This window comes from Hypanus sabinus, chromosome 3 (assembly GCF_030144855.1).
Source record: "Hypanus sabinus isolate sHypSab1 chromosome 3, sHypSab1.hap1, whole genome shotgun sequence".
Lineage (NCBI taxonomy): Eukaryota > Metazoa > Chordata > Chondrichthyes > Myliobatiformes > Dasyatidae > Hypanus > Hypanus sabinus.
In genome coordinates this window covers 147553564-147578066 of record NC_082708.1, presented here as the reverse complement: position 1 = coordinate 147578066, position 24503 = coordinate 147553564, and the positions used below count along the sequence as shown (strand labels likewise).

General features: G+C 41.4%; 1 protein-coding gene across 8 annotated transcripts in view; it reads right to left on the bottom strand.

The window, feature by feature from the left end:
* psd3l (pleckstrin and Sec7 domain containing 3, like) overlaps nucleotides 1-24503 on the bottom strand; it is a 476452-nt gene that overhangs the window by 207577 nt on the left and 244372 nt on the right. For 7 of the 8 annotated variants that reach the window (XM_059965343.1, XM_059965341.1, XM_059965347.1 and 4 more), the window contains one exon: nucleotides 17652-18122. In XM_059965343.1, coding sequence (XP_059821326.1) covers nucleotides 17652-18122 — 471 coding nt within the window. Of the gene's footprint in view, nucleotides 1-17651; nucleotides 18123-18943; nucleotides 18973-24503 lie in introns of those variants that run through there. The other variant, XM_059965348.1, reaches the window with a different exon arrangement.

The following is a 24503-nucleotide window of genomic DNA, read 5'->3' as shown; positions in this document are numbered from 1 at the left end:
GAATGACACCTGTGTGGGCTTGGAACATAGACTGTTCCACGTAGTTGACAAAAAGGCGGGCATAGCTGGGACCCATACGAGTACCCATGGCTACACCTTTAGTTTGAAGGATGTGGAAGGAGCCAAAGGAAAAAATTATTTAGAGTGAGGACAAGTTCCACTAGACAGAGGAGAGTGGTGGTGGAGGGGAACTGGTTCGGTCTGGTGTCCAGAAAGAAATGGAGAGCTTTGAGGTCTTCCTGGTGGGGGATTGGGGTGTATAGCAACTGGACATCCATGGTGAAAATAAGACCCTCGGGGTCACGGAGCTTGAAGTCATTGAAAAGATCAAGTGTTTGTGAAGTGTCACAGATGTAGGTAGGAAGGGACTGAACTGGGGGGATAAAACTAAGTTGAGGTATTCAGATCTGAGTTCAGTGGGGCAGGAACAAGCTGAAACAATGGTCCACCTGGATAGGCAAGTTTGAGGATCTTGGGTAGGAGGTAGAAACAGGAGGTGCGGGGTGAGGGAACTATGAGGTTGGTGGCAGTCGATGGGAGAGCCCTGAAGCTAATAAGGTCGGTGATGATGTGGGAGACAATGGCCTATTGCTCCTTAGTGGGATCCTATTCGAGGGGTAAGTAAGAGGAGGTGCCTGACATCTGTTGCTGGGCCTCAGCAAGGTAGCGGTCAGTTCACCAGACTACTCCAGCACCCCCTTATCTGCAGGTTTGAAGGTGAGGTTAGGATTAGTGCAGAATGAGTGAGGTGCTGTGCATTTGGAAGGATTGAGAATGGAATTGGCTGTCCTCAACCTAATCTCTTCCATTTCGTGCACGTCTGCCCTTACCACATCCTCCCATCACTCCACGAAAGATAGGATTCCACTTGTCCTCATCTACCACTCCACCAGCCTCTGTGTCTAGCACATAATTCTCTATAACTTCCAACATATATCCAATGGCACCCCACCTTCAAGCACATCTTCCCCCCACACACCCACATTCTGCATTCCACAAGGATCACTCCCTACATGACTCCCTTGTCCATTTGTCCCCCCCCCCCCCACGGATCTCCCTCCTGGCACTTATCCTTGCAAGCAGAACAAGTGCTACACCTGCCCCTCCACCTCCTCCATTCAGGGATCCTACCATTCAGAGCCCCAAACAGTCCTTTCAGGTGAGGCGACACTTCATCTGTGAGAGTCTCTTGGGGTCCTCTCCTGTATCCGATGCTGCCAGTGTGACCTCTTGTATGTCAGTGAGATCCGACATAGATTGGGAGACCGCTTCGCCGAGAACCTGTGCTTGGTCTGCTAGAAAAAGCAGGATCTCCCAGTGGCCACCCATTTTAATTCTACTTCCCATTCAGGTATGTCTGTCTTTGGCCTCCTCTACTGTTGTGATGAGGCCACACTCAATTTGGAAAAGCAACACCTTATTTTCTGTTTGGGTAACCTCCAACCTGATGGCATGAACATCAATTTCTTGAACTTCCAGTAATGGTCTTCCCCCCCCATTCTCTATTCCCCATACCCTTTTCCCTCTCTTAGCTTACCTCCGTGCCTCCCTCTGGTGCTCCTCCCTTTTTTTCTTTCTTCCATGGCCAGCTGTCCCATCCTATTAGACTCTCCATTCTCCAGCCCTGTATCTCACTAATCAGCTTCCCAGCTCCTTACTTCATCCTTCTCCCTCCCAGTTTCACCCATCACCTTGTGTTTCTCCCTCCCATACCCCCACCGTTTAAATCTACTCCTCATCCTTTTCTCTCCAGACCTGCAGAAGGGTCTCAGCCTGAAACGTCGACAGTACTCTTTTCCATGGATGCTGCCTGGCCTTCTGAGTTCCTCCAGCTTTTTGTGTGCGTTACCATATACAACCCTGAGAGTCACTTTCTTGTGGGGATATTCAATGAATCCATAGAATAACCACCATAACAGAATCAACGCAAGACCTCAGTGACTTGGACATTCAACCAGTGTGCAAAAGACAACAAACTGTGCAAATACAAAAAGAAAGAATTAATAATAAGAAGAAATAAACAACAAAAACTATCGAGAACATGAGATGAAGAGTCCTTGAAAGTCAGTCCATAGGTTGTGAGAGCAGTTCCATGACAGAGCAAGTGAAGTTATCCCCTTTGGTTCTAGAGCCTGATGGTTGAGGGGTACTTCCTGAACCTGGTGGTGTGAGTCCTGAGGCACCTGTACCTTCTTCCTGATTACAATAATCCTCAAGTGATGTCCAAATTTGTGCCACTGAGCACTGAGCCATAATTACTAACATCCCTGCATAAAGCAATCTCCAAGACGATGGGTAGAAGAAGGCTCTTTCTATCCTGCACAGTCAGAGATGCTGCGTTACAGCCTCGGTGACCCAGGTTCAATTCTGACGTCCGGTGCTGTCGATGTGGAATTTGTCCCTTCTCCGTATTGCAATATGGGATTTCCAGCCTGTGCAGCTTCCTCTTACATCCCAAAGACTTGAACTAATCAATAGGCTATGGTCAATAGGTCAACTGGTCAATAGTGAATTGTTCCTTGTGTGGATGGCTGGAGATCTGGAGTGAAGGGGAGCTGATGAGCACGTAAGAGAGAATAGGTTAAAAGAAAATAAATGATTCCGGTAAGATGGCATTACACTCAAATGCAGCAGCCACTGCTGGTCCTATCAAAGGTGTATTTGCTCATCCTGTACATCGCTTTTATGATCTCAAGTCATTGCTGGATACCAAGAACATCAGGTACTGCAGGACTATCCCATCAACGAGCTGCTGGCAATGGAGCTGGACTTTATCACATACAATGTTGCATTGAACTAGTTGTGTACCATTGTGCCGAGATGGTAGGCAGTATGTTGCAATTGATTTTCTTGGACATTTTTCTGATCCTAGATCCTGTTGGGCATTGGTAACACAGAATACTACAAGTCCAGTTCACTGGCTCATTGACGGAACCAATGAGGGGAAGCTGTATTGCCTCGGTAGTTGTGCAGACAAGGCCCATGTGCCTTGGAGTGTCCTGTTGCGGTTGCCAGCGAAGGAAACGCTGGAGCTGGCTGTGTCCAATTGGATTTCATATGTAGCCCCCGGCACGCCTCAGGCTCGCTTCCGTCTAGGGGGAACAGCCTTCAGCATCGTCAAATTGGATAATCAGTTTGTGTGGATGCTGTGTAACGTCCCCAACACGCCAGCTAACAAACAGTGCACCATATGCGATTAAATTATTTAACTTTATAGATCTTACTAGAACTAAGTGATTAATAACGATACCGTATATATGAAGGAAAAGAAAATAAAGAAAAGGCGCCAAAACTTATCAAAGTCCAAACCACTTCGTGCACAACCATTGGAGCTCAATTAACAAAGTCTTCTGGCCACTCTTCGATCCCCTCAGACCACCTCTCCTTGTAGCTCCGGACCACCCGAAGTGATCAACCAAGCAGCCCCTGCATGTCTGTCGTCGTCTCCTCTCCTCACTGAAAATCCTGGCCTCGGACCCCCGCTTGGGGTCCGTTCCGTCGTCCAGCTTACAGCATCGCGTCCTCTGTCTCTCACTGCCTCGTGCCGACTCCCCAAAAGCCTGCCAACACCAGTTTACAAGCCCAGAAGACAGAATAACATGCAACCCATTTGGTTAATAAATGAACACAATTCTCATTATCAGTAATTCTAAACCCAAACAAGCTGTGAGAGAAAGCACTTATCATAACAAAGAAGCATTTCTACTTTTAACCAAACAAAGAAGACATTTTGATTAACACACACAGTAACAAAAAGACAGAAGAAACCCTTACACATACTAGGTAGAGGGCTGGGCCCTCCTATTGGTGTTGACTCCACTGTTTGCTTGGTGGAGGAACAAGCGAGACCAGGACAGCTCAGGAACTTGGGCTGTATATTTTTTCTCTTTGTAACTCTGTTTTTCTGAAATCATAACTGTATGTGCTATTTGTGCTATGTGTAGTGTGTTGTTGGTAATGTGTTTGCACCTTGGCCCCAGAGGAATGCTGCTTCTTGTTTGGTCGGGATGTTTGTTGATCTTGGCAATCCATTTGCAAACATTCGGTCACCATATGCGGAGACATCATCAGTGCACTGTTCATTCAGTGAAGATGACAGTGCACTAATGATATCTCCTCATATGGTGATGAAACATTTGCAAATAATTGCGAAGATCAAAGAACAATTCAACCCAACCATCATCCTCCTGAGCTAAATGCTGTTTCATCTGGTCATATTCATGCATGGTTGAATGATAAATAAACTTCAAACTTGAACCTGAAATAAAGACTTGAGGCAGAATAGGACTGATGGAAATGCTGTGACAACTAGCATTCAACCGAAGAGCTGAATAACCTTTTGCTATGTTAAGAATTATGAAATATATTAGCTGCACTAAACACTAGCCTGGATTCCAGAGTTTGTGAGGCAGGTGTCCTTAGCCTGCTTTGCCCAGAAGCAAAATATTATCATAAGGTGAATGGAGCATTAAGTTTAAAGTCACCCTTTTGCCCTGACTGGAAAAAGCAACACAAGTTATTTGACACAAACAGAGTTTCAGCACTTTGGAGTTAAAGATTAACTCAGTATCTCTTCCTTCATTTTCACCAAGAGATACAACTGATTTGATGTTTCCATCGATGGAGGACATTTCGTCACTAATCTGAGATAATGATTGAAATGCTCAAAAGAAAATTCAATAGGTATGCTGTATGGAACCCATGACTGCAGGGAGAAGCCAAAGCATCCAGCATGGATGGTCTTCGGGAGAAGCTAAATAAATTAAAGAGCGAGGAAAGATAGTGAGACGTATTGATGGCATTGGAGAAAGTGGAAGGATCTCCTGGGTAGCACTAGCACTGTACCAGTGCAATGGGCCAAATGGCCTCATACAAAATGGTAGGAAACTTTATTAATGTTTTTATTATTAAAAAGTGTATCTGTTGTTCAACATTTTAGATACCTTCCTTCAGGTCACCTTGGGAACAAACACAAAATTAAAACACGTAAGCATAAAGTCTCAGAAACAGGAAATGGGAATAGGAGTAGGCCATTTAAACCATTGAGCCTGATGACGCAACTCTTCCCATCCACCATTAACAATTTAATACTGACAAGTAAACTTGGGAACTTGAAGTGTTTTCAGTTACGTATATTTCTCTCTGCACAAGCTAAACTTTTGCTATGCATCTGAATCAGAGTGGTCCAATTCAATCTAACTCTACAACCAAGCTTTTTAAACAATCATCCCCTCAGCTTACATGCCTCAGATTTATATGTGATGGGATGTTTAAAGATATGAAAGGCCTCAATGAAGCTGTAAAAGGGTGATTCTGACAAATTATTTTCTTTCCGACGGCATATCTCAAACACAGAGGCATCTGAAAGAACAGAATTGTTTGTGCACCTTTTCCAACGGCTGGGAAATAGCAGCAACATACACACAGTGCTTCTTCTGCCCTGAGATAAGCTTTACTGACCATCTTTTCCAAACCACAAATCCCAATCCCGAATCCCAACCACTGTTTAATTAAATCCTAGTAGACTAATGCCAAACTTTGCTACTGTTGTATCCTCTTGCCCTCTCCCCCCTCCTTATGCTTCAAATTCTTGCTTCAACTTTTTTGTTCTCGTAATGTTTAATAACCAATTGTAAGCAAATGTTATGTTTCATTCTTAATTTCCAAAGAATCTCACATCAAATCTTCAGTATGCAGCACTTCCTTTCTACTTCTACCTGTTTATATTCTCCTAAAATATTTCAGCTGGGTTCCTTGCACCTACAGACTTTTTGGGGAGAGGGATTTCCAACTTAATATAAACTTCCTGTAGAAATAACTGCCCCCTGAATGCATATATTTTTACGCTCTCTTGCACGACTATTGCAGATTAGACAAAATATGTTCTCTGTCTCTGTCTGCTATGTTTCTTTGTTCTCAATATTTCAAACTCAAGAGATTCCATTGAAGCAGATGCGATTGTTTTACATAACCTGGCTTCAGATACTTAAATATGTATTAAAGAAAAGAAGTGAAGAGAAACAACAAAAACCATACAATTCTTAAATGGGTTATCTGTTTAATAAATGTAATTTCAACTGGAAGCAGATCTCTTAGGAAAGACAAATCACATTTTGCACCTCTCTCTGATATGGAACGTTCTGATCTCTTGATGCAGCTGACAGAAATGGAATGCTATGGTTCTGTCTATTTTAAACTCAGCAATTTATAGCATCTCCTTGAAAACAAGAAGGTCACTTCTAATTGGCTGAGAGCAAGGGGGATTCGTATGTTTAGTCATTGCTGCCACCAATGAAAGAGGCAGCTGTATGACTTCACAGTACAAACCTTCATTCCAGTATTCAGTAACGTCTTCCAAATCCCAGTTCACGTCATAGATTTACCTGAGCAATAAGATGCCTTATACTGTGGGTAACAACATGTTAAAAACTTAAAAGTCCTTATAAACATCTCCAGTATTTCTTGGCAATCGATGCCATTTCCAACCAGCAAGTAGTAGGAAAAATTCAGACTGTTTTTAATTTAAAAAATTATGCTTCAGAATACAGTACTGTAAATTCAAAATAATTAAACATGGTTAATCACAACAAAGCAGATTGCTGTGCTGTGATGTTTACACAAACCTTCCCCAAAGAAGTTTGGCATTCCAAAACTGTACAGAACCACTTAAATCACAAAAACACTCTGCATTGTCGCTGTGATAATACTGTAATAAAGCTGTTGTAAAACACTGCATAGACACTAGGCTATTGTAAAACTACACAAACACTGTAATATGGCTGTTGTAAGACTAAACAGACATGGTTGTATGAATATTATGAGACTATTGACTGAGAAAATATACTGAATTGTAAAAGTGCGCACAGGCACATACATAATGGTTGTATAATTGTGCAAAGATAGTGCAATATGGACATTGTAAAGCTATGCACAGATACAATCTGCTTGTGCAACTGTTCACAGACACTAATACGGCTATTGTAAAATTGAGCAGAGACTATAATATAGCTGTTGGACAACTGCAAAAACGCTAATAGAGCTGTTGTAAAACTGCAGAGACACTATAATATAGCTGTTGTAGAGATGTGCCCAGACACCATTATATGAGCTTTGTAAAGCAGTAGACAGATATTAATTTGACCCTGATAAAACTGTGCACAGACTCATTTGCCTGAGAGAAACAAGTCAGTTAGGGATTTTGAAAGGTAATTGGATTAAGACCATAAACCACAGGAGCAGAATTAGCCCTTCTGCCCGTTGAGTCTGCTCTGCCTTTCTATAATGGCTGATTTATTATCCCCCTCAACCCCACTCTCTTGCCTTCTCCCTGTAACCTTTGATGTACTTACTAATCATGAACCTATCAACCTCCGCGTTAGATACACCTAACAACCTCACCGCCACAGCTGTTCATGTCAATGAATTCCACAGATTCATCACCTTTCAGCTAAAGAAATTCCTCCTCATCTCTGTTCTGAAGGGACCGTCCTTGTATTATGAAATTGTGCCCTCTGGTCCTAGACTCTCCCACTATAGGAAATATCCTCCCCACCTAGGCCTTCAATATTTGATAGATTTCAATGAGATTCTCTCTCATTCTTCTACATTCCAGCGAGTACAGGCCCAGAAACATCAAACAATCCTCTATTGTTAACCCTTTTAGTCCTGGGATCATTCTCATGAACCTTCTACTGGACCCTCAGCAGTGCTAGGACATCTTTTCGTCGAGCAAAACTGCTCACCATATTCCAAGTGTGGTCTGCCCAAAGCCTTTTAGCACCTCAGCATTGCACCCACAGGTTAAACTTCAGGCAATCCTGCTTCCTGTTTACGGAAAAAGTCTACATTTTTATTCATTCTATCAAAGATTAACACATGAACAAACAGAATTTGCAGGGCTATGAGGAAACAGTGGAAAAATAGGATAGTTCCACTTGTAGATGACATAGATTCAAAAGGCTGAATGGGCTCCTATTCTGCCATATCAAATCTATGATTCTCTGCGTTTAAATGTGATCAGCAATTAGAAAACAGATTTAAACAGTGATATTATTTAAACATTCCAGATGCCTGACACGAGCTATACTAATTTACAGAAGGAATGGGTTCAGATAACAGAAAGGTGGCTCTTCTCAAGCAAAACCACCAACCAGATGTTATTGTACATAAGAACCCGATCACCACTCTTGGCAGTTCTGCTCAGGAAGTGAAAAGCTCCACAACACTCAGCAGTCACACACTGTGCAGAAATGAGTATCCGTTGGAGTTTCCAGATCCCACACAATGCTGGTGCCAAATTGTGATTCTATCGCGTACAATGGGTTACCCATGGCAGGAGCAACAACACAGAGTAGCAAACCAAGAGGTAAGAAGAGTGCAACAAATGAGGAGCAAGAAAAGGAAGCACCAAACAAGGAGCGACAAATGAGGAGTTTATAAAAGGGAACACCGAGTGAAGAGTGATGAAAGTGTGCACCAAAACCAAGAGGTAATAAAAGGGATCACCAATCAAGGAACAATAAAATGGAGCACACTAAGGCAGGACCAAACATCCAGAATCAATAAAAAAGTAATGAACTAAAAAGGAAGCAGCAATCAAAAAGGCAAACCAGGAGATAATACAAGGGAGTACTAAACAGGAGCTGAAAAAAGGAGTATCAGTCCTGGAGATGATAAAAAAGAATATTAAACTAGGAGGTAATCAAGGGAAAAAATGAACCAGGAGCAATAGGAGCAGAGCCTCCTCTCTGATACCACTCATCTGATAATAGGACCTGAATATTAGAACAGAGGCAACAATAATACTTAGTTGAGATTTTCTGGCTGCTCCTAGTTTGCATTGCTTCATTCTCACTAGCAAGAGCAGACCTCAGCCGTGTTCACTAATCTCACAAAAAAGGCAGCAGAGATTTAATACAGTCCAGTCATTGCACATCCTGTGTTGACATCATTCTTCCTTAAATGGATTAAACTTCCTATTCTTAAAACTGTAACAAGTAGAACTATGAAATGTGTGCAAAATCATCCAGAAAAACCAAAGTTCCTCAAAATGCTTCCTTAAAAGAATTTCCTTTTGCTATAGTTTCTCAATGAACTATTGCACTTGGGACTCCAAATGAAATTACTAATATATTTATAATTTTAAAAGTTTGCAATAACACTATGAGCCTCGATTCTCAAATTGTTAATCAGAGCTTTCAATATTTTAAGTTTCATTTTTATGGGGAAATGCTGTTGTTTCTAGAATGATCTTTCAGATGATAGAAGTAAAAGACCAAAACTTTGGCTCTGCAGTTCTGAGAATAAGAAAGCTTGTATGTTTTTCCATCGCCTATAAATAAGTGTTTTATGGTGGGTGAAGGGTCTATTTACATGCCATGTGACTCAAAGATTATGCAGTTCTAAGAATCTCTGTACAGTATTATTTAAAAAATTCTTTCCAATGATTCAAGTTCAAGTAAATTAAATTTTTCCACGATATATTTTGAGTTTAGTTTACATTTGGAAAAATATGAGGGTGACTCAAGGAGTGGTGTCTTAGGAATGTGGTGTCCATCATTAAGGACCCAAAACATTCAGTACATGCCCCCTTCTCATTGTTACCATAGAGAAGGAGGTACAGAAGCCTGAAGGCACACACTCAATAATTCAGGAACAACAACTTCCCCTCTGCCATCCAATTTCTAAATGGACATTGAACCCATGAACACTACCTCACTACTTTTTTTTTGCATTACTTATTTTAACTTAACTATTTAACAGTATATACTTACTGTAATTCAGTTTCTATCTCTATATTTATAATTGTACTGCTGCCATAAAGTTAACACATTTCACAACATATGCCGGTGATATGAAACCTGGTTCTGATTTTGATTATTGTGTCTGATCAGTACCTGAAAGAGTGAAGGAAGTCATAACCCTTAGATTAGTTAGATGAATAATAACCTGAGTAGGAGAGGGTGGGGAGAGAGTGGGGAGAGGCGTGGTGGGAGATGAAGCACAGTAGAATAAAATGGATGGAAAGCAGGGAACTGCTTGTGGTGAACTACATATACCTGTCTGGACATGCCCCCTGCTGACTGCTCCTGTGGCCCCTCCCTCTAACCGTGGCTCCTCCCACAGACCCCGGTATAAAGGCGATTGAGGCCTGAGCCTGGCCCTCAGTCTCCAGGATGTAGTATGGTGGTCAATTGCTGCTTGTTCTTTCTTCCAGTCAATAAAAGCCGATATCTCGCCTTCATGTCTCAGAGAGAGTTATTGATGGTGCATCACTGCTAAAGACAGATGAATTTAAATAATTGTTCTTAAGCATTCAATTTAACATGAGCTTTTCTCAAAGAAAATGTCTGCCAGTGTATAACTGTTGGAAAACTTAATAACCTGATTGCTAAAAGATCATTTGCTGGAGCTGCAAATGAAAAATAAAGCATAAGTTAGGCAAAATACAATAGGGATTCAGAACAAAAGTAAGGTGAAGATAACACCAGCTGAAGACATCATGTGCTTGGTCAGAGGAATTCTAAGGGAGCAGCATAATGTGGGTTACTGTCAGTACTCTTTTACCTATCACCTCTAGCTTCTTACTTCATCACCCTTTCCCCACCCACCTGGCTTCATCTATCACCTTCTAGTTTGACTTCCTTTTCCTCCCATACCATCATATTCCCACACCCTTCTTCTTGCTTTCTAGTCCTAATGAAGGGTTTCAACCGGAAACGTTAACAGTTTGTTCATTTCCATGGATGCTGCCTGGCCTGCTGAGTTCCTCCACAGCTTTGTGTGTGTTGCTCTGTATTTCCAGCATCTGGCAGAATATTTTGTGATTATGAATTGGACCTGGGTCAATTTATTTGAAACAGAGTAGGCTTGGGGTGTAAAAAAAATTCTCAGGCCTGGAAATGGTGAACAGGATTGATTTATTCTGCTTGACAAAAATGTTAGTAACTACCAGTCATAGTCTTAAAGGAAGTTGATAGATTAGGTAGGTGGCAACAGGGAAATTGAAGAAGGGAATTTCCGCCAGTAAGTAGCGGGCCCTGGAACTCTGCTTGAAAGGGTAACTCTGATCACACTTAAAAAGTAGCTGCATTTGGTCTGTCATAATCTGCAAGAAACTAGTAGAAAGACTAATGAGGCTCAATAGCTTGGCACAATGGGATGAATACCAATTTGCTGCTACAAGCCTCTGATGCAGTGGAAAATGGATAGAGTGCGTGTGCACACACACACACACACACACACACACACACACACACACACACTAAATATTAATGAAGTAATTATGGATAAACCTAAGCAAGGTGTAAGACTCAATACTCCACGTTCTCAAGCAACACAGAACAGCAATCACACAAAGCCAGTGCAATACTGAAATATAATAGCTGAGTTTGGGAAAAATAAATACCATGCTCATGTTAGTCCACACCTTTATTAGTGAGGCTTGTTCTTAAGCACTGCACAAACAGCATTACACTGAGGAAAAGCACATTCCTCTCCCATCTGAGAAATGAAGGCTTATGAGCATGAAAAGAGTTCACTGGAAAATTATACTTCATGCTAAAATATAATAAATGATACAGCAAACGTAAACGAAAAAAAACCAAGAATACCATATAGAGACATGAAGTGAGTTCAGACTCTATCCTGGGCCCAACATATTGATGCAATTACAAAGAAGCCATGACAGAGGCCATATTTCACCAGGAGTTTGGGGAGACTTGGTATGACCCCAGTGACAGTTGCAAATTTATAGAGATGTACCGCGAAGAGCATACTAACTGGTTGCATCCCCATCTGGTATGGAGGGGCCACCGCACAGGATTGGAAAAAAACTTCAGAGTTGTAAACTCAGCCAGCTCCATCACGGGCACTAACATCCTCAGCATTAAGGACACCTTCAAAAGGCGATGCCTCAAAAAGGTGGCATCCATCACACCCAGAATATCCCCTCTTCTCATTGCTGCCATCAAGGAGGAGGTACAGTAGTCTGAACACACACTCAACGTTTCAGGAACAGCCTCTTCCCTTCCGTCATCAGATATCTGAATAGACAGTGAACCCATGAACACTACCTCTCTATTTTTCCCTCTCTTTTTACACTACATATTTAATTTTTTATTTCTATGTAATTTATAGTTTTTACATATGCATTGTAACGTATTGCTACTGCAAAACAATAGATTTCAGAACATAGTCCAGTGATATTAAACCTGGTTATGAGTCTCTCTTACTCACCATCCATGAATGCTCCCCACTCTATTCCCATGGCTACTCTAGTGTATTTACTAGACTGTGTGTTACTCAAGCTCAAATCTCATCATCGCAATAACCCTACCAGACAGAGAAGGCCATGATGATCTAGGTCTCAGGAGGAGGATCCTAACATCACACTCAGAACATCTTGTTAGTCCAGAGACAGCTAAGTGCTTTCGATGTCTCTAGTGATCAGAAGCACTTAAAATAATTGAGGAACTGAAATACTTCTAAAAGTCATAAAATAATATATTTACCCAAATTATAATGTTATTATGTAATTAAATAAAATCCCCCCCAAAAAAACTGCATTTACCTCCTCAATCAGGATTGGTGACTTCAGTCAAATGGGGAGGGCTGTGCTAGTTAAAGTGGCCATGGCAAAATGCACCCCCAGGAACACTCGTGCTCTACCCTGGAGCCCTCCTATGGAAGAGTGGGAGCTGAGGAATGGCAACTTTTGACCTGCATCTCTGAATCTCTGATTTCCATCCTCGATGACACCAGAAAATACTTTACAAGAAGCTTGACTGGGTACTTTGATCAGACCAGATGTACCAGTGAAAAAAAATCAATTAAGAACCAATTATGATGTTGCAGAATGGTAATTCTGGAGGAATGAACTAAGATGGTTTGGATAACCTTCCAGATCTATAATTATCATTGGACTTGAAAGCAAGCCAGTAAAGCATTTAGGAGATAAATATTTTATCAGGAAACTATTTGGTGTTTTTCTTAAGTCAGGAATGAAGGAGCTGATTAAGAGGAACAGATTAAATAATGCAACCTTTTTTTATATATACAGCTTATTCAGAAACTGTAATTGTCCAAAAGCAAAATAATCTATATCACTGTTCCATCTGTTTATTCACCAGTTAAATGGAAATATTATTTATTTCATATGGAACTTAAAAAAAATACTACTTGTTGGGGATTAGTTTTGAAATTCCATATTCTGGAGAAGTGCTATCCTCCAAAATTAGTGTATCCAAATATCAATCCCTACCCCTCACCTGCTACAAGGCACAAAAGTTCAATAGCTGCACTGCACTTTCTCTGTAACACTATATTCTGTGTTGTGTTTTTTTTTACTTTTGTACTACATCAATGTTCCTATTTATGGAATGATATGCCTGGCTGTCAAGCAAACAGAAGCTTTTCACTATATCTTAGTACGTGCGACAATAATAAACCAATTACAGATCCAATGACAATAATTTAAATAGGGAATTTTACTCCCTGTAAGAGATGTAAAAAGTATTTAAATGCTCAGTAGGAGAATTTGGCTGAAAACCAGGTTCCAGTTTTCAAAGTACACCAGCTCAATGCAATTAAATTCTCTACAACCTTGATCAATCTTTGGTTAAAAGCCAGACAACGTGTCCTTAAAGCAAGACAATGCTTCCTTTCCAGAAGGATTAACCATTTTTGCATAATACGGACACTACCTTAAAAAAAGGCCGTCAGTTTACAAGCAGTGGACTGCAGTTGTGAAATTTGAACTCAAATAACAATGGAGGTAAAACAGGCATCTCTAAATATGAGCAGTGTGAAGAGCACTGCATAATGTGTTAACGCTTTGCAGCACTTTGCCAAGGTCAAGGTGGGTACAACTTTTCGACAGGAGCATGAGTTGCCATAGTTGTCTGAGGGACTATCTATATGGCCGTGAGGAAATGACATTTGTTCAACCGGGCTGGGAATTCTACTGAGGGGAGGTGACTTCTCATCCACTGAAGTCAAAGAGGTCATGGGTGGCCAGCTCCTGGTGGCAGATAACACTCCACTCTGCAGTGTCAAGTCTTGTCCATGCTGACCGAGCAATGAGCTACACTGGTGGCATCTCTACCAGACATTCTGGTTAGTTACTCCGACTGCATTATTAATTTGGCTGGGCAAGGCATCAGTGGCAACAGAAGACTGGATAGCAGCTCCAGACTCCTGATGGAAAGATTAAAGATGCAAAGTTGAATGATGCCTTTAGCCTTCTGAAGGTGGAAGAGAGAAGCAGCATACTTGGACCTGACCAAGCAACTCAGGACAGTGCTAGGTAGACTTCTTTGTGTCGAAGGCATATATGGCTATATCTACTGACATCATGCCTGCATTCTTCTCTGACTACTGTCTCTTTTGAGCCTCCTGCCACCTATAGGAGGACCAGAAGAAAGACGGGGGGGGGGGGGGTGGGGGGTTACTCTCCAATTCACTGGTAAGTAGTGACCAAGGAGAACATAAAGAAGCTCTTCATCCACAAAGGAGTTCAGAAGGCAAGACAGAATTGGAGTGAATTGTGCCAACTCCAGACAGACTAGCAGCAACAACTTTTTTTGCAGTCAGGAGGGGTGGATGTGAGAAAGATGAAGAGTCAGCAAACTGTGCTTTTTGTCTATCAACTCTCAATGATCATCATCCTGTTCAGGGTCTGCTTTGTGGAGCAGGATGAGACATGCTTGGGTTTCTTCTTCTAACTGATTCACAGCCTTAAGGATCAGGATAGTTCAGTAACATCCTTGCAGACCGGCATACTGAGGATTTGCAGATCCTTTTATGACTATCTATATCATAGTAAGACCACAAAAAGCACCCATCCTTTGTCATGGAGGTGTTAGACGACAGCAAGTGGGAGAGTCTAGATCAGCCGGTGACTCTGGAGGAGCTGGCTGGTACAAATAAAACTCCTAGAAGCAATAGCTTACTGGCAGATTTATACTCAGCTCTGTGGAACAGGATGGGCCTGGACCTTCTGAAAGGTCATGATGCTGAACTTCTGGCTGGCATCTTTACCATCTTTAGATCCTGTCCAAGGTTACTGCCAACTTGTTCGTTTGTTCTGGGAGAGGTGATATATTCAGACCTCAAACCCATGCTGTAACTTTAAATAATTAACAGCCTTGTACTGCTCAGGTATACCATTGTTATGTACAGAATAGAGGGGTGGATGCCCGTCAGGTTAGCGTGGACCAGGAGAAGGCCTTGAACAGCATATCACACACATACATGATTAACAGCCTCTCCAAAATGGGTTTTGGGAAGGAAACTGAATCGAACTGCTCTACTAAGATCTTCAAAGTAGGGTCCAAATCAATGAGATAGAGGCAGATAATTTCCCCATTAAGGAAGAATGAGAGTTTAACAAGGATGATGTACCAGGCATTGAAGGTACACAAACCAAAACTTCCCTGTCCATGAACAATGTCACTGTGTTCTGCTCAGATCCACGGTCACTTTGCAGGTGATCAGCATCTGCGATCAGTTTGAGTTGACATGGGGACCAAAGTCAACCACAGGAAGAGCAAAACCATGCTCTTTGGTAACTGACCTAAACAACCCATTGTCCCCTTCACCGTCAGGTCCAATACGTGGAGGTGCTGGGGATCTAGTTCAGAGGGACTGAGGAATTTAACAAGAACTGGCTGGAGGGGACTGGTTTTGGGGAAATGGTATTCTCTGTCAATAACTGAGAAGAAATTGATTATCAGTTATGGTATTCTCCTAGGCTTCTGTATGGCACAATTGTGGCCTGTTCTCCACTTCTCTGCCTCGGTTCTAATCCAAGGTATCTCTCAAGGTGGAGCATGTCCAATGGGTTATGCCGTACAGGTCCCCAGATCATGGGGATAAATGTATACCCAACATTGCCCTCATCCTGATGACCACTTTCGGTTGGTATGTGAATCCAAGGTATGTCACAAAGGTGCTAAGATTCCACTTGTCCCTGGTATTATAGAAGATAGGCCTGGCCTTACTGGTCTTATGTCCCAGTCAGCTGGACACTGTCACACTAACTGTCTTTTGTGGAGGAGTACTTCAATCTAAACACCTTTGACCACAAGTCCATCAGGCAGAACGTCACGCGGATACTGCGGGACAGGGACTGTACGGATAGGGTGAGGTGGTTCCCAGGGAAGAATGTCCAAATCATCTGGCAGAAAGCCTCATTGCCAGATCTCACCTACGATCAAGAAGACTTTGCAGATCTTCCTGTGCAGATTTATATATGTGACCTGCCAAGTACGCTGCCCTCGTTCAATGATGGAGAGAGAAAACCTCTTTGCAGACTGAGTACTTGCTTTGACAGTGCAGAGAAGGATGCAAGGGTCTGTGTCCTGGTTCATCCCCAGCAGCTCTGTAATAGGACTCTCTGATCCACGTGCTGTTGCCAGGGACGCACACTGAGACAGACACCAGGTGCTGCTGGAAGATCATCTGCTTGGTGAAAGACACGTTGGCCTCCCAGTACTGCAGACTGTCTATAGAGGAATGCTGCAAACTGGCACCATCCAGGCTGCAGGATTATGTGCTGAGGGAGTCACCGAAGCTTGTTGTAAACAATGCTAAATCTCTGCAGGGGAAGGACTACAGGAGAGGCTCCTTCTCTACCACAAATGGAGGGGCTGAGTTGGATGGGGAAGCCACTTAAACAATAAAAAGCATGTATCATCCCAGGGGGCCATGGTACTATGTCTGCTTGTTTGCTTTTTTTCTTAAAAAGTTTACATTACTATATGTAGCAACCAAGAACCTAAAAGAGTTTTACATGATTTAATTATGAATATATTTCTGAAATAAAAAGTATCAAGGCTCCTTCTGCTACTGCACATGAAGGAACTGAGTCAGGTGGGGAAGCCCCTCAAACAGTGAAAGGGTTTATTAGCCCAGGCGGCACATGTTTGGTAATGACACTATGATTTAAAAAGATAAGTTAACATGACTGAATGTAATGGCCATGAGTGTAAAAGTTCGCCCTGCTTCTTCTTTTGTATCTGTTATTTATTATGAATAAAGTCTATTTTGAAATATTAAAAATCATCAGCTTATAAACAATACCACATGATCTGCCAATAATCCACCAATAGGTACTATTTTACATTATTATTAGCCTATCTCATATGCTGACCTACAAACTTGAAATGTCACATTTTTGTGCCTGGGATGAAACAAGCAGCCTTGCTGTTCAGGTTAGAAACACACTGGAAAGGTATCGGCCCAAATCTCATCAATGACAGAACAGTAACAAAACACACACTTCAGCCTGCAGTTTGGTAATAATCTGATTGATTCCTTTGTAATTGCTGTGTTTTAAGATTTGCTTATTTAACAGCAGATGGGTTTGGGGGACTTGCCGGAATACATCAGTAGTAGTTTGTGTTGCGCAGTCAGCACCCCAGGACCCTGACAGCTTGTCAATCAAGCCACTGTTCACTGTGTGGCATTTACAGATATGAGCAGCAGAGGAAGCACTGGCCCTTCAGTGTAACTGAGAAGCCACAATGGAACATCATGGGTTAAATGACATTTTTTTAAAAAACCAGTATCTTTGATCTTCAAGGAATAGTTTAGCCTACATCTAATAACTAATTTGTTAAGAGTTCCATAATCGAGGAGGAGACACTTACCTCGAGCTAGAATGCTCTTCCCGCCTCTTTGTGCACATTTCCAAATTGTGAGGTGCCCCATTTACCAGGGAACTCAGAGAGTATTTATGGAATGCATTGTCTAACACATTGATGCTCATCTGCTCCTCTGTGCTGCTCTCTGAAGTCCCATTTACGTTGGTAACAAGGCATTGCGATGCTCTGCCATCAGGGGCAGACTCCAAGAGCCCGTCCTCCAGGAACTGACTGCTACCTTCCTTGATCCGCTGCTGAATTAAGGGAGTGAGAGGCATCTCGAAGCTGAAGCCGCATTCACTCTCATCCGTGGAAGATATCATGTCCAGTGAGTCCAGGCTGTTGTAAGAGGTGCCCATTAGCTGCTGACACTCCATGATATGTTCAAACTGCGAGCTGAAAATGTCCGTCACCTCATTCTGCGAGGTCCACGAATATTCAAATTCAGGGTCATTCATTGCTGCCAGCATCAATAAACTGAGGAGACAAGTCAGGCATATAGTTAGAAACACAAAAGAAAATCAATGCATAACACTCACTATTCTGAAGAATTGTTGCTGTGTAACGTCCATAATGTATGACCCAGCTGATCAGTTGGTAGGGACGCTGTCTCACCGTTCCAGTGATCCAGGTTCAATCCTGATCTCAGGTGATGTGTGTGTGGAGTTTGCAAGTTCTCCCTGAACTCTGTAGGTTTGCTCCCATATCCCAATTACGTGTGTGTTGGTAGGTTAATTTGCCACAGTTAAGTGCCCCTGGTGTGTAAGTGGGTGGAGGAACTTTAGGGGAGAGGGCAAGTATAAACAGATACGATGGTCAGTGTGGACATGGTGAGCTGAAGAACCTCTCTCCTTGCTCTATGTCACCTGGTAACCATTCTCAAAGGTACATTTCACTCTCTGACTTTATTAAACCAAATATTTTAACAGTAAATTCTTTTACATTCTGGCCAATGCAAATATTCACAATGTTCCCATATGACTATTGAAATCATTGTTACCCAAGGACATTTATTCTCTTTTGTAAACATATGCTTTACATAAAATATATTTTACATTTTATGACCTTCCTCAGTAAATATTCTCCCATTCCATACCCAGCTCTGTTTGGCCCAGGTCAGTCTAGGTAAACCAAATCCTGGTCAAACCCATTCAGTTCAACCAAGGAATATATAGACAAGGTCAGGTTGACACGGGGTAATTTGAAGGTAAAATGGTTTCCAGCTAACATAGAACAAATAAAATCTGTTTTCAAATTCAAAAACACACAATTCAGGTACACTTTACTCAACCACTAACCTAGGAATGAACATCAATAGCCGGGCCTGCAGACATCATGAAACCAGACTCTGCAGACATCGACTGTCTGTAAGGCAGGCAACCGAGGCAAGGAAAACCACCTCAAAACATTCTCTCTTCTCCCCCCCCTTCCCTCGGGCAAAAGGCACAAAAGCCTGACAGCACATTCCTCCAGGCTCAGTGGTAGCTTCTATCTCATTATTGAACTGTTCCCTAATACCACCTCACAATCTAGCTTGTTCTGGACTTGCACCCGATTGTCTGCCCAGCCTCCACTTCCTCTATAACTACAACAATTTATTATTCTGCATTTTGTTATTACTTTTTCCTGTAGTACCTCAATGCACTAAAGTGAAGAAAGAATCAGTGTGGATGGCATACAAAACATAGTTTTTAATTGTACCTTGGTACACGTGACAGTAATAAAGCCATTTACCAATCTTCAATCTATGTCCCTTGTTTCCTTCCTACTCACATGATTAATGATTAACTTCCTTCCCACATGATTAACTTCACTCAGCATGGGCTGGCGGAAATTACTATTCTGTCTGGACACCAACATGCAGAAATGACAGGCAGGATGAGATCACTTTATCCCGTGAAGTCTTGTCCATTCTCTTGATGAATGAGCTGCATAACTATACATTTTGCCATTTCCATCACATATATAGCAATGCATTACACAAGGTGAGGCAAGAAAATACAGAGTAAGGTAATGGCAAACACTGGAGGTGCCAAGAATCTGAAATAAAACTATAAAATGCTGGAAATACTTAGCGGATCCAGAGGAAAGAGAAACAGGGTCAATGTTTCTAGCCAATTACCCATCATCTGAACGAGACTAATGAGGAAACGCCATTGACCTAAACGTTTAACTCTATTTTTCTCACTACAGATGCTACCAGGCCTGCTGAGTGTTTGTGGCATTTTCTGATTTGGTCTACGAAAGGTTAAGCATTGCTATTCTTTTGCTACCAATTCCTTTGCTACCGAATCACTAGCAGTTCAAGACTTTTGAATGTCTTGTGTGTTTAATTGTTAAATTGTGCATCTGATAGATGCCAGGATGTGGACCATATAACTGAAAATGTAGGCCCACAATCCCAGATTAGGAAAGTATTGACATGACAGGTTTAAAACGGAATTTATTAACATATAGATACAGGAGACTGCAGATACTGGACACGGAAGCGACAAGCAATCTGATGGAGGAATTCAGCATTCGTGGGGGGGAAAGGAATTGATGACGTTTCAGATCCCGATATAGGGTTTCAACCCAGAACGTCAGCAATAGATGCTGCTTGACCACTGAGTTCGTCTAGCAGATTGCTAATTTATTAACACTTTATTTTTAAACACTTGACAAAAAGTCCCAACACCATGAGTAAGGTGCCATATATTTCACATGATTCAAGAGAAACAACAAGAACATTTAAAAGACTCTTAGGCAGGTGGATGTAAGAAAAATGCAAGGCTATGGGCTCTGTTAGAGGGGAGGGTAGATTGTTCATGGGGTGGGGTTGTATAAGTTGGCACAACCTAATGGGCCAAAGCACCTTCCGTGCTGTATATCCTATGTTCTATGAAACCTTACCATTATCAGAGCAAATTAACTATAATTGTGGAGGCTGCAGTGGTCTTCCTAATCTAGACTGCTCAATGTAAAATTCTCTGTGGAGAGATCAGCAAATTCAATAAACAATCATGCTTTATCCCATAGGTATCATTAAAAAACAGATTTAAATAAATTTATCAAATATCTTGAACCAATCAGTATTTGTATTTCTGATCTACCCAGAATCATCTTTTTGAGGCTGAAAATTTGACTTGTACAAAATACTTCTAGGGGGCTATGGACTTGGATCCCAAGATCCCTCTGTACATCAACACTAATGGGTGTCTGGCCATTTACTGCTTCTTTCCCTTTACATTTGATCACTGAATTGCAACACCTCACACCTGGCCAGACTAAAGGGTGGGGCAAGGGGCCGAAAGGATAAGACACCTTATGTCAGTGTCTGATAGAAAGTCATTGGAAAATTGCAGGTTCAATTTCTGTCCCTATCATTTGGGTGGCACAGTGATATAGTAGTTAGTGTAACACTATTACAGTGCAAGTGACCCAGGTTCCTTGCCCTAGGCTTAAGTCGACTAGTAGTAGTAGTAGAAGACCCAGTTTCAATTTTGCCCCTCTCTTTGAGTAGTTTGTATGTTATGTGCATGACTGTGTGGGTTTCCACTGGGTGCTCCAGTTTCCTCCCACCATTCCAAAGACATAGGGGTTAGTTGGATAATTGGTCACATGTACTGTATGTGATTGGATGGCACAGGCTGGATGGGTCAGAGGGGCCTGTTACTCTAACGCTAAATAAAATAATAAAAATTAAACTCCATCTGCCATTCCTCTGCCCTAATCTGCAACTGATCTAAATTATGACATATTTTAGGCAACCTTCTAACTTTATCCACAATGTCATTAATCTTTATGTCAGTTTCCAACTTACTAATCCATCCACCCATATTTTCATACAAATTATTTATATACTCAAAACAGCAAAAGTCCCAGTACGGACCCCTACAGAACACCACTAGCCTAGTTGGTCTACAAATTTAGATACAAAAGCCAAATATATCCTTTATCTTTTCAATTTTGGAATTCATGGTTAATTGAACTGAGGAATATTAAATAACAGATTTCCTAGTTATTTAATAATGGCTCCATATTTACCAAACTGGGATTGATTAAAATGGCAACTACCATCCAAGTGGCTTTCCTCCAGAGGTCAGCTGTACATTAGAAATAGTTGACCATGCAGGCCCTTCAGTTATGCCGAACATGTACTTACTTAGAAATTACCTAAGGCTATCCATAGCCCTCTATTTTCCTAAGCTTTATGCAGCTATCCAGGAGTCTCTTAAAAGACCCTATCAATTTTCTATGTTCCTATGAATTCATGTAGCCCCACAGTTAAGTTGCATTCTTTGTTCAACTAAAATAAATATTTTAATAGAAGTCAGTAACAAGACAGAAGAACATTGATTTTGGAGGTTGCTTTCTCCCACTGAAATATTTCCATTAATACTGGCATTTGCCTTGTGAGACTGGGCAAGCAGGTCGGAATTAAGACTCTGGTTTCAAGATTATATCTCACAGATTTGGAAGGAGCAACCCCCAATTCTTCCTGGCTTGAGTGTGTTCTTGCTGGAGGGGTTGGGGTCGATCTCCAGCCTCTGATCACTGACCAGATAAAATGGTAAAATACGACAAATTAAAATGGAACTAGGAGAAGCATTGGATATGGAGGAGATTCAATGTACAAAATATCTTCAAAGGCTTCAGTTATTCTTTGCATGGCTCTTCACATCATTCAACCTTTTTACTTTCATTCCCTTTACTGTGTTATTTTGCTTCCTTCTGTTTCCTTCATTTTAACTCTTCCTTTTTTCTCTGTTGTATTATTTGTGAGGCTATTTCATTCTCCCTTGGTTTGATCTAGATTGCTTTTCATCTATCTATATTATTTGTAGAATTATTTGAACTGAAACGTGGGGCCTTTAATTTATTGAATGGATAGCGTGGACAAGCAAATTCAAACTATGTTATGCTAAAGAGAGGACAAGACAAGGCCCAGGAACGGAAAGTCTAAAATATCCCTATGGCTCCTTTGACAGAGTAAACCACAAAGTAGGGTGGCAGTTAGAGAGCTCAGTCAGGTGACAGGCATGGTTACAGCAGGAATTAAATTCTCTGCTCAGAATCTTTGAAATATTTTAAAATGTACCCACCATGTTTGAAGGATTAGTGGAGCAGAGATTGCTATTGGTAGTTATACTTAAGCCCTTCAAAGTGATAATTGTGAATATACTATGATTACAAATTATAAGGGCTTTCTTGATAGTTCATAAACCTAACTGAGTCCTTGTGAGAGAATTACCCCTGTCCCTACAGTGTTAATCTTTGCCTTTCATACTCCCAAAGAGTGAGGCAAGGTGACTATGAACAGGAAGTGTTCACTACTGTTTGTTCATTTACTTTAAAAAATTGAAGATCTTCTTCAAGACTACAGCAGTTTATTTTTAAAAATGTTTTTAAAAAACTGATTTTTATTTAAGCAATTGATAATTTTCATTGATGTTATTTGACTAACAGGTAACATTAACTTGTTATGAAATCTTATGAAGATCATCACATTTTGAATCTTTCTACATTACATTTGAAGGTAGGAAGCTGCCTCCTTATGAATAAGAGATTTTAATATAAAGTTTTAATATGTCTGATCACAGACCATAAATCCTAATGTCAAACAACAAAAGCTATTTACATTTTCAACTCAGATCTTAAATTATAGATGATGAATGTGTTTATTAAGGCAGGTATGGAGGCTGGTCAGGAACTGGGGGAAGACCCAAAGAGAAAACTAGCTGCTAGCTTTAGAATGCTCCCATCACAATTGAACTAGATTATTTGACCACGTTTCTTGACCTTTTTTTTTAAACATAACAATGGGCACAGGCACTTTGTGTGGTTGCTCTGAGCCTGACCATACCATCACACGAAGAATGGTTAGATGTCATCATTTATTGCTAAGGTTCGGAAACTTTTATTGTGTGCCAGTTCCGATCTGCAGCTGCGGACCTCCGACCCAATGGGCCAGCATTTAGTGCCAAAGAAATGGTGAAGCAAATTGGACCTCATCATTATTTATGGGTAAAAGCAGACGTGAAGCTCTGGCCTCGTACTGGTGGCTTCTCACTTGACCTCCTTCACTGTTGATGCACAGGCCATGAAGTAGATGTATTAGAATAAGGTTGCAATCTGATTTTGTTGAACATACTCCCTAGCAGCTTAGCTAAACCATGATCAAAGCATGGAAACAGACCCTTTAGCCCAACTGGTCTAAGTCAATCAAGATGTATGTCTAACCTACTCCCATTTACGCATGTTTGACCCACTCCCCTCCATAGCTTTCCTATCTCAATACCCATTCAAATGCCTTTTACTGTTGTTATTGTACCTGCTCCAACTCCTTCCTCTAGCAGGTCTTCCATAAAGACAATGCCCTCTGCACAAAAAAAGTAGCCCCTTGTTGCTTATTATTTTCCCATTCAGCTTAAACTTTTGCCCTTTGGTTTTTCATTTCCTTTACTTGGAATAAATGCTGTGTGCATTGACTCTATCTCCACCCTGCCTATCGTTCTCTGTCCTCTGCTGAATTGTTGAGGAAATTTTGAAAAATGTAAAGTTATTTTTTCTAATTTTTCCTTCTGTATATTTTATCTCAATCCAATCTTCCTCTCCTCCGTTTCACTTTTTGTACCTGCTTCGATGTGGCACAATTAGCTGTTTTAATTAACCCTCCATCTCAGTCCCCAGGCAGTTGTTTTTCAGTTCTTCAATCTGATAGACCAGCTTAATAAGCAAACTGTCTGCTCACTCTGGTCCCAGATGCCCCCTTTTCCTTGCTGTGTGTTGTTAGGTTGGGCATTCTCCACACAGAGGATCCTTACCTACAGACAGAAAGAGTAAATCTAACTGTAGGCACCTCACTGCAGCAAATCC